General features: G+C 55.5%; 1 protein-coding gene across 2 annotated transcripts in view; it reads left to right on the top strand.

The window, feature by feature from the left end:
- The window catches only part of LOC142493033 (phospholipid scramblase 3-like), a 42,199-nt gene extending 41,565 nt beyond the window's left edge, over positions 1-634 (top strand). For both annotated transcript variants that reach the window (XM_075596444.1, XM_075596445.1), the window contains exon 7: positions 487-634. In XM_075596444.1, the coding sequence (XP_075452559.1) occupies positions 487-534 (48 nt within the window). In that variant the 3' untranslated portion in view covers positions 535-634. The remainder of the gene's footprint in view (positions 1-486) is intronic.
- The last annotated feature ends 10,062 nt before the right edge of the window (positions 635-10,696 follow it).

Genomic DNA, 10,696 nt, shown 5'->3' on the forward strand with positions numbered 1-10,696 from the left:
GGGGTGAGTGACCAAGGGACTGGTCCAGTACATTGGACACGGTGTGGGGCACACGCGGTGGTGGGAAAGACCTTACGCCACAGGTGGAGGCGGCAAGGCCGCAAGTGTTATGCTATTGTATTGCCTAATCTGCTAGTACGGTGATAAGAGAGATATATATATATATATATATATATATAATAAGTCTGTATGTTATGTTCTGCATTCATTCATAGTAAACTGTTATACTATATGAATACTATTGTTATTCTTGTCCAGGGGAATCTTACTAATTAGGGGATCCTGGGCAAGTGGAGGCGCTGCCAAGTAAATATTGTGGCCCTGGGCTCCCAGTTAGAGGAGGCTCAGATCTCGCTGAGCCAAAAGGTACATATAGCATTAGTAGTCTTTCTATGTCCATAGGAAAGAGGGCTACATATACATGCACAGAATATACACCGTGTTAACTCAAAGCTCTTGAAGTCTGATCTCTCTCTTCCTTTGCAGAATCACTTATACTATGAACAGAGAAATGCAAGCTCTGCGGGTTCGTGACCAAGCACAATCTTACAATACATGTGTGTGTGTGCGCGCGCGCGCGCGTGTGTGATCCTGCTCACCTCTAATAAATAAGGTTAATTGTATCAAATAATGGTGTATTCATTACATTGAACTGAATGCGAGTTCTAATATTCGTAAATTAATTGATCATTTAATCCCAATATTGTACTATTATACACACACACACACACACACACGTGACCTACATACAGGACAAGGGTTAATACTCCACTCGCAAGCGCTCACACTTTTCACCTCTGGAAAGGTTCCACAAATGAACAAAATCTCCCCTCAATCAGTCCCCCATATACCATCTGCCACGCACAGTACACAAGTGAGCATGTCGCTTAGATATGCAGTTTCTCCTCCACAAGGAACTTTCAATGAGTTAATATTAACCCCTTACTCAATTGCAATCATATCTACTGCTGCGGCCGAGTTTATTCGAGCATTTGCCCGTTCTCGGCCGCAGCAGTAACCTGGCGCGCGCCAGAGGGTGCCGGGCGCACGCCGAAGACACGGAGGAGCGCCCTCCGATCGGGGCTTTCTCCCTCCCGCTGCCGGGTCCGCCGGGTCCCCCGGAACCCCCTGCCGCCGTCCCCCACATCGCGGGACACCAGGGCTCCCTCGGGGAGCCCTGGATGCGCGTGCAGGGGGTGCAGGCACCCGATGACTCGTGACCGCGCGTCGATGACGCGCGGGACGCCGAGGGAGTGCGGCTAGCATGCCGGGGCATCCCCAGGCTTGCGGAGCTAGCCGCACTCAAATAAAATGTGCCGCCTCTATACGCTGCCACCACCTAAGAAATTATGCAAAATATGTAACTGATATATATCTGCTAGGTCTCAGGTCCCTGTTTATTATAGAAAAAATTGTGGGTGTTGATCACGCGCATTTTAAGTGAAACTTCTTTGTCTTTTGTCACTGTTTTGTCACAGAAATTGTATTTGTAATGGTGATGTCTTTAATTAATAATCAAAACACAATTTCAGTGCCAAAACGCAAAGAAGTTTGACTTAGAACGTGTGTTTTAGCTATTTGCACTTCTATATTTATAGTAGCTGAATTCCTTGTGTGTGTCTGTGTGTCAGTGTGTGTGTGTCAGTCAGTGTGTGTGTATGTCAGTCAGTGTGTGTGTGTGTGTGTGTGTGTGTGTGTGTGTGTGTGTGTGTGTGTGTGTGTGTGTGTGTGTGTCAGTCAGTGTGTGTGTGTATGTGTGAGTCAGTGTGTATGTGTGTCAGTAGAGAGGAGAGGAGATCAGTGGGGGCAGGAGAGGGGGGTGTCAGTGGGTGCAGGGGAGGGGGGAGGGGACCAGTACGTGCAGTAGAGGGGGAGAGGGGATCAGTGGGTGCAGTAGAGGGGGGAGGATCAGCGTGTGCTGTAGAGGGGGAGAGAGGATCAGTGGGTGAAGTAGAGGTGGAGGGAGGATCAGTGGGTGTAGTAGAGGGGGAAGGAGGATCAGTAGGTGCAGTAGAGGGGGAAAAGGGATCAGTGTGTGCAGGAGAGGGGGAGAGGGGATCGGTGTGTGCAGGAGGGAGAGAGGGGTTCAATGGATGTAGGAGAGAGAGGGGATCAGTGGATGCAGGAGGGTGAGAGGGGATCAGTGGATGCAGGAGGGAGAGAGGGAATCAGTGGATGCAGGAGGGAGACAGGGGATCAGTGGATGCAGGAGAGGGGGAGAGGGGATCAAGGGATGCAGGACTGAGAGAGGGGATCAGTGGATGCAGGAGGGTGAGAGGAAATCAGCGGATGCAGGAGGGTGAGAAGGGATGAATGGATGCAGGAGGGAGAGAGGGGATTGGTGGATGCAGGAGGGTGAGGGGATCAGTGGATGCAGGAGACTGAGAGTAGATCAGTGGATGCTGGAGGGAGAGAGGGGATAAGTGGATGCTGGACTGAGAGAGGGGATCAGTGCATGTAGAAGGGAGAGAGGGGATCAGTGCATGCAGGTTAGGGGAAGAGGGGATCAGTGGATGCAGGAGGGTGAGAGGGAATCAGTGGATGCAGGAGGATGAGGGAATCAGTGGATGCAGGAGGGTGAGAGGGGATTGGTGGATGCAGGAGGGTGAGGGGATCAGTGGATGCAGGAGACTGAGAGTAGATCAGTGGATGCTGGAGGGTGAGAGGGGATCAGTGGATGCAGGCGGGTGAGAGGGGATCAGTGGATACAGGAGGGTGAGAGGGGATCAGTGGATACAGGAGGGTGAGAGGGGATCAATGGATGCAGGAGAGGGGGATGGGATCAGTGGATTCAGGACTGAGAGAGGGGATCAGTGGATGCAGGACTGATAGAGTGTATCAGTGGATGCAGGACTGAGAGAGGGGATCAGTGGATGCAGGAGGGTGAGAGGGAATCAGTGGATGCAGGAGGGAGAGAGGAAATCAGTGGATGCAGGTGGGAGAGAGGGGATCAGTGGATGCAGGAGGGTGAGAGGAGATCAGTGGATGCAGGAGTGTGAGAGGGGATCAGTGGATGCAGGAGAGGGGATCAGTGGATGCAGGAGGGTGAGAGGGAATCAGTGGACGCAGGACTGAGAGAGGGGATCAGTGGATGCAGGAGAGGGGGAGGGGATCAGTGGATGCAGGAGGGTGAGAGGGAATCAGTGGATGCAGGAGGGTGAGAGGGGATCAGTGGATGCCAGAGGGTGAGAGGGAATAAGTGGGTTCTGGACTGAGAGAGGAGATCAGTGGATGCAGGAGGGTGAGAGGGGATCAGTAGATGCAGGAGAGGGGATCGGTGGATGGAGAACTGAGAGAGGGGACAAGTGGATGCAGGAGGGTAAGAGGGGATCAGTGGATGCAGGAGGGAGAGAGGAAATCAGTGGATGCAGGAGGGAGAGAGGGAATCAGTGGATGCAGGAGGGTGAGAGGGGATCAGTGTATGCAGGAGAGTGAGATGGGATCAGTGCATGCAGGAGGGTGAGAGGGAATCAGTGGATGCAGGAGGGTGAGAGGAGATCAGTGGGTGCAGGAGGGTGAGGGGATCAGTGGATGCAGGAGAGGGGATCAATGGATGCAGGACTGAGAGAGGATCAGTGGATCAGGAGGTTGAGAGGGGATCAGTGGATGCAGGAGAGTGAGATGGGATCAGTGCATGCAGGAGGTTGAGAGGGAATCAGTGGATGCAGGAGAGTGAGAGGAGATCAGTGGGTGCAGGAGGGTGAGGGGATCAGTGGATGCAGGAGAGGGGATCAATGGATGCAGGACTGAGAGAGGATCAGTGGATTAGGAGGTTGAGAGGGGATCAGTGGATGCAGGAGAGTGAGATGGGATCAGTGGATGCAGGAGGGTGAGAGGGAATCAGAGAATGCAGGAGGGTGAGAGGGAATAAGTGGATGCCGGACTGAGAGAGGAGATCAGTGGATGCAGGAGGGTGAGTGGATCAGTGGATGCCGGAGAGGGGATCAGTGAATGCAGGAGAGGGGATCAGTGGATGCAGGACTGAGAGAGGATCAGTGGATCAGGAGGTTGAGAGGGGATCTGTGGATTCAGGAGGGTGAGGGGATCAGTGGATGCAGGAGGGCGAGAGGGAATAAGTGGATGCAGGACTTTTGAGAGGAGATCAGTGGATGCAGGAGGGTGAGGGGATCAGTGGATGCAGGAGAGGGGATCAGTGGATGCAGGACTGAGAGAGGATCAGTGGATCAGGAGGTTGAGAGGGGATCAGTGCATACAGGAGGGTGAGAGGGAATCAGTGGATGCAGGAGGGTGATAGGGGATCAGTGGATGCAGGAGAGGGGATCAGTGGATGCAGGAGAGGGGATCAGTGGATGCAGGACTGAGAGAGGGGATCAGTGGATGCAGAAGGGTGAGAGGGAATCAATGGATGCAGGAGGGTGAGAGGGAATCAGTGGATGCAGGAGGGTAAGAGGGGATCAGTGGATGCAGCAGGGTGAGAGGGAATCAGTGGATGCAGGAGGGTGAGAGGGAATCAGTGGATGCAGGAGGGTGAGAGGGGATCAGTGGATTCAGGACTGAGAGAGGGGATCAGTGGATGCAGGACTGAGAGAGTGTATCAGTGGATGCAGGAGGGTGAGAGGGAATCAGTGGATGCAGCAGGGTAAGAGGGGATCAGTGGATGCAGCAGGGTGAGAGGGAATCAGTGGATGCAGGAGGGTGAGAGGGGATCAGTGGATTCAGGACTGAGAGAGGGGATCAGTGGATGCAGGACTGAGAGAGTGTATCAGTGGATGCAGGAGGGTGAGAGGGAATCAGTGGATGCAGGAGGGTGAGAGGGAATCAGTGGATGCAGGAGGGTAAGAGGGGATCAGTGGATGCAGCAGGGTGAGAGGGAATCAGTGGATGCAGGAGGGTGAGAGGGGATCAGTGGATTCAGGACTGAGAGAGGGGATCAGTGGATGCAGGACTGAGAGAGTGTATCAGTGGATGCAGGAGGGTGAGAGGGAATCAGTGGATGCAGGAGGGAGAGAGGAAATCAGTGGATGCAGGAGGGTGAGAGGGGATCAGTGGATGCAGGAGAGTAAGAGGGGATCAGTGGATGCTGGAGGGAGAGAGGGGATCAGTGGATGCAGGAGGGAGAGAGGAAATCAGTGTATGCAGGAGGGAGAGAGGAGATCAGTGGATGCAGGAGGGTGAGAGGAGATCAGTGGATGCAGGAGTGTGAGAGGGGATCAGTGGATGCAGGAGAGTGAGAGGGAATCAGTGGACGCAGGACTGAGAGAGGGGATCAGTGGATGCAGGAGAGGGGGAGGGGATCAGTGGATGCAGGAGGGGGAGAGGGAATCAGTGGATGCAGGAGGGTGAGAGGGGATCAGTGGATGCCGAAGGGGGAGAGGGAATAAGTGGGTTCTGGACTGAGAGAGGAGATCAGTGGATGCAGGAGGGTGAGAGGGGATCGGTGGATGGAGAACTGAGAGAGGGGATCAGTGGATGCAGGAGGGTACGAGGGGATCAGTGGATGCAGGAGGGAGAGAGGAAATCAGTGGATGCAGGAGGGAGAGAGGGAATCAGTGGGTGCAGGAGGGTGAGGGGATCAGTGGATGCAGGAGAGGGGATCAATGGATGCAGGACAGAGAGGATCAGTGGATCAGGAGGTTGAGAGGGGATCAGTGGATGCAGGAGAGTGAGATGGGCTCAGTGGATGCAGGAGGGTGAGAGGGAATCAGTGGATGCAGGAGGGTGAGAGGAGATCAGTGGGTGCAGGAGAGTGAGATGGGATCAGTGGATGCAGGAGGGTGAGAGGGAATCAGTGGATGCAGGAGGGTGAGATGGGATCAGTGGATGCAGGAGGGTGAGAGGGAATCAGTGGATGCAGGAGGGTGAGATGGGATCAGTGCATGCAGGAGGGTGAGAGGGAATCAGTGGATGCAGGAGGGTGAGAGGATCAGTGGATCAGGAGGTCTAGAGGGGATCAGTGGATGCAGGAGAGTGAGATGGGATCAGTGGATGCAGGAGGGTGAGAGGGAATCAGTGGATGCAGGAGGGTGAGATTGGATCAGTGCATGCAGGAGGGTGAGAGGGAATCAGTGGAGGGAATCAGTGGATGCAGGAGAGTGAGAGGAGATCAGTGGGTGCAGGAGGGTGAGGGGATCAGTGGATGCAGGAGAGGGGATCAATGGATGCAGGACTGAGAGAGGATCAGTGGATCAAGAGGTTGAGAGGGGATCAGTGGATCAGGAGTTTGAGAGGGGATCTGTGGATTCAGGAGGGTGAGAGGGGATCAGTGGATGCAGGAGGGTGAGAGGGAATCAGTGGATGCAGGAGGGTGATAGGGGATCAGTGGATGCAGGAGAGGGGATCAGTGGATGCAGGAGAGGGGATCAGTGGATGCAGGACTGAGAGAAGGGATCAGTGGATCAGGAGGTTGAGAGGGGATCTGTGGATTCAGGAGGGCGAGAGGGGATCAGTGGATGCAGGAGGGCGAGAGGGAATAAGTGGATGCAGGACTTTTGAGAGGAGATCAGTGGATGCAGGAGGGTGAGGGGATCAGTGGATGCAGGAGAGGGGATCAGTGGATGCAGGACTGAAGAGGATCAGTGGATCAGGAGGTTGAGAGGGGATCTGTGGATTCAGGAGTGTGAGAGGGGATCAGTGGATGCAGGAGGATGATAGGGGATCAGTGGATGCAGGAGAGGGGATCAGTGGATGCAGGAGAGGGGATCAGTGGATGCAGGAGAGGGGATCGGTGGATGCAGGACTGAGAGAGGGGATCAGTGGATGCAGAAGGGTGAGAGGGAATCAGTGGATGCAGGAGGGTGAGAGGGAATCAGTGGATGCAGGAGGGTAAGAGGGGATCAGTGGATGTAGCAGGGGGAGAGGGAATCAGTGGATGCAGGAGGGTGAGAGGGGATCAGTGGATGGAGGAGGGTGAGAGGGGATCAGTGGATGCAGGAGAGGGGGAGAGGATCAGTGGATGTAGGAGGGTGAGAGGGGATTGGTGGATGCAGGAGAGGGGATCAGTGGATGCAGGAGGGTAAGAGGGGATCAGTGGATAAGATGGTTAGAGGGGATCAGTGGATGCAGGAGGGGAGAAGGATCAGTGGTTGCAGGAGAGAGAGAGGGGATCAGTGGATGCAGGAGGGTGAGGGGATCAGTGGATGCAGGAGGGTGAGAGGGGATCAGTGGATGCAGGAGGGTGAGAGGGGATCAGTGGATGCAGGAGGGTGAGAGGGGATCAGTGGATGCAGGAGGGTGAGAGGGGATCAGTGGATGCAGGAGGGAGAGAGGGAATCAGTGGATGTAGGAGGGAGAGAGTGAATCAGTGGATGCAGGAGGAAGAGACGGGATCAGTGGATGCAGGAGGGTGAGGGGGAATCAGTGGATGCAGGAGGGTGAGAGGAAATCAGTGGATGCAGGAGGGAGAGAGGAAATCAGTGGATGCAGGAGGGAGAGAGGGAATCAGTTGATGCAGGAGGGTGGAGGGGATCAGTGGATGCAGGAGAGTGAGATGGGATCAGTGGATGCAGGAGGGTGAGAGGGGATCAGTGGATGCTGGACTTTTGGGAGGAGATCAGTGGATGCAGGAGGGTGAGGGGATCCGTGGATGCAGGAGAGGGGATCAGTGGATGCAGGACTGAGAGAGGATCAGTTGATCAGGAGGTTGAGAGGGGATCAGTGGATGCAGGAGGGTGAGAGGGAATCAGTGGATGCAGGAGGGTGAGAGGGGAACAGTGGATGCAGGACTGAGAGAGGGGATCAGTGGATGCAGGAGAGGGGATCAGTGGATGCAGGAGGGTAAGAGGGGATCAGTGGATGCAGTAGGGTGAGAGGGAATCAGTGGATGCTGGAGGGAGAAAGGGGATCAGTGGATGTAGGAGGGTGAGGGGATTAGTGGATGCAGGAGAGGAGATCAGTGGATGCAGGAGGGTGAGAGGGGATCAGTGGATGCAGGAGAGGGGTTCAGTGGATGCAGGAGGGTGAGAGGGAATCAATGGATGCAGGAGGGTGAGAGGGAATCAGTGGATGCAGGAGGGTACGAGGGGATCAGTGGATGCAGGAGAGGGGTTCAGTGGATGCAGGAGGGTGAGAGGGAATCAATGGATGCAGGAGGGTGAGAGGGAATCAGTGGATAAGAGGGTGAGAGGGGATCAGTGGATGCAGGAGGGGGAGAAGGATCAGTGGATGCAGGAGGGAGAGAGGGAATCAGTGGATGCAGGAGGGAGAGAGGGGATCAGCCGATGCAGCAGGGGGAGAGGGGATCAGTGGAAGCAGGAGGGTGAGAGGGGATCAGTGGATGCTGGAGGGTGAGAGGGGATCAGTGGATGCAGGAGAGAGGGAGGGGATCAGTGGATGCAGGAGAGGGGATCAGTGGATGCAGGACTGAGAGAGGGGATCAGTGGATGCTGGAGGGAGAAAGGGGATCAGTGAAAGCAGGAGGGTGAGAGGGGATCAGTGGATGCAGGAGGGAGAGGGGATCAGTAGATGCAGGAGGGAGAAAGGGGATCAGTGAAAGCAGGGGGAAGAGAGGGGATCAGTGGATGCAGGAGGGAGAGAGGGGATCAGTGGATGCAGGAGGGTGAGAGGGGATCAGTGGATGCAGGAGGGTGAGAGGGGATCAGTGGATGTAGGAGGGAGAGAGTGAATCAGTGGATGCTGGAGGGAGAGAGGGGATCAGTTGATGCAGGAGGGAGAGAGTGAATCAGTGGATGAAGGAGGGAGAGAGTGAATCAGTGGATGCAGGAGGGTGAGAGGGGATCAGTGGATGCAGGAAAGAGGGGATCAGTGGATGCAGGAGGGTGAGAGGGGATCAGTGGATGCAGGAGAGAGAGGGGATCAGTGGATGCAGGAGGGTGAGAGGGGATCAGTGGATGCAGGAGAGAGAGAGGATCAGTGGATGCAGGAGAGAGGGGATCAGTGGATGCAGGAGGGTGAGAGGGGATCAGTGGATGCAGGAGAGAGAGGGGATCAGTGGATGCAGGAGAGTGAGAGGGGATCAGTGGATGCAGGAGAGAGAGAGGATCAGTGGATGCAGGAGAGGGGATCAGTGGATGCAGGAGGGTGAGAGGGTATCAGTGGATAAGAGGGTGAGGGAATCAGTGGATGCAGGAGGGGGAGAATGATCAGTGGATAAGAGGGTGAGGGGATCAGTGGATGCAGGAGGGGGAGAAGGATCAGTGGATGCAGGAGGGAGAGAGGGAATTAGTGGATGCAGGAGGGAGAGAGGGGATCAGTGGATGCTGGAGGGAGAGAGGGGATCAGTGGAAGCAGGAGGGTGAGAGGGGATCAGTGGATGCTGGAGGGAGAGAGAGGATCAGTGGAAGCAGGAGGGTGAGAGGGGATCAGTGGATGCTGGAGGGTGAGAGGATATCAGTGGATGCAGGAGAGAGGGAGGGGATCAGTGGATGCAGGAGAGGGGATCAGTGGATGCAGGAGGGTAAGAGGGGATCAGTGGATGCAGGAGGGTGAGAGGGGATCAGTGGATGCTGGAGGGAGAGAGAGGATCAGTGGAAGCAGGAGGGTGAGAGGGGATCAGTGGATGCTGGAGGGTGAGAGGATATCAGTGGATGCAGGAGAGAGGGAGGGGATCAGTGGATGCAGGAGAGGGGATCAGTGGATGCAGGAGGGTAAGAGGGGATCAGTGGATGCAGGACTGAGAGAGGGGATCAGTGGATGCTGGAGGGAGACAGGGGATCAGTGGATGCTGGAGGGAGAAAAGGGATCAGTGAAAGCAGGAGGGTGAGAGGGGATCAGTGGATGCAGGGGGGAGAGAGGGGATCAGTGGATGCAGGAGGGAGAAAGGGGATCAGTGAAAGCAGGAGGGTGAGAGGGGATCAGTGGATGCAGGTGAGAGGGGATCAGTGGATGCAGGAGAGAGAGGGGATCAGTGGATGCAGGAGGGTGAGAGGGGATCAGTGGATGCAGGAGAGAGAGAGGATCAGTGGATGCAGGAGAGGGGATCAGTGGATGCAGGAGGGTGAGAGGGTATCAGTGGATGCAGGAGGGGGAGAGGGAATCATTGGATAAGAGGGTGAGGGGATCAGTGGATGCAGGAGGGGGAGAAGGATCAGTGGATGCAGGAGGGAGAGATGGGATCAGTGGATGCAGGAGGGTGAGAGAGGATCAGTGGATCAGGAGGTTGAGAGGGGATCAGTGGATGCAGGAGGGAGAGAGGGGATCAGTGGATGCTGGAGGGTGAGAGGGGATCAGTAGATACAGGAGGGTGAGAGGGAATCAGTGGATGCAGGAGAGTAAGAGGTGATATGTAGATGCAGGAGGGTGAGAGGGAATCAATGGATGCAGGAGGGAGAGAGGGGATCAGTGGATGCAGGAGAGAGAGACGGGATCAGTGGATGCAGGAGGGAAAGAGGGGATCAGTGGATGCTGGAGGGAGAGAGGGGATCAGTGAAAGCAGGACTGAGAGAGGGGATCAGTGGATGCAGGAGGGTGAGAGGGAATCAGTGGATGCAGGAGGGTGAGAGGGAATCAGTGGATGCAGGAGGGAGAGAGGGAATCAGTGGATGCAGGAGGGAGAGACGGGATCAGTGGATGCAGGAGGGTAAGGGGATCAGTGGATGCAGGACTGAGAGAGGGATCAGTGGATGCTGGAGGGAGAGAGGGAATCAGTGGATGCAGGAGGGAGAGACGGGATCAGTGGTTGCAGGAGGGGGAGAGGGGATCAGTGGATGCAGGAGGGTGAGATGGGATCAGTGGATGCTGGAGGGTGAGAGAGGATCAGTGGATGCAGGAGGGGGAGAGG

The sequence above is a fragment of the Ascaphus truei genome, chromosome 4 (assembly GCF_040206685.1).
Source record: "Ascaphus truei isolate aAscTru1 chromosome 4, aAscTru1.hap1, whole genome shotgun sequence".
Taxonomy (NCBI): domain Eukaryota; kingdom Metazoa; phylum Chordata; class Amphibia; order Anura; family Ascaphidae; genus Ascaphus; species Ascaphus truei.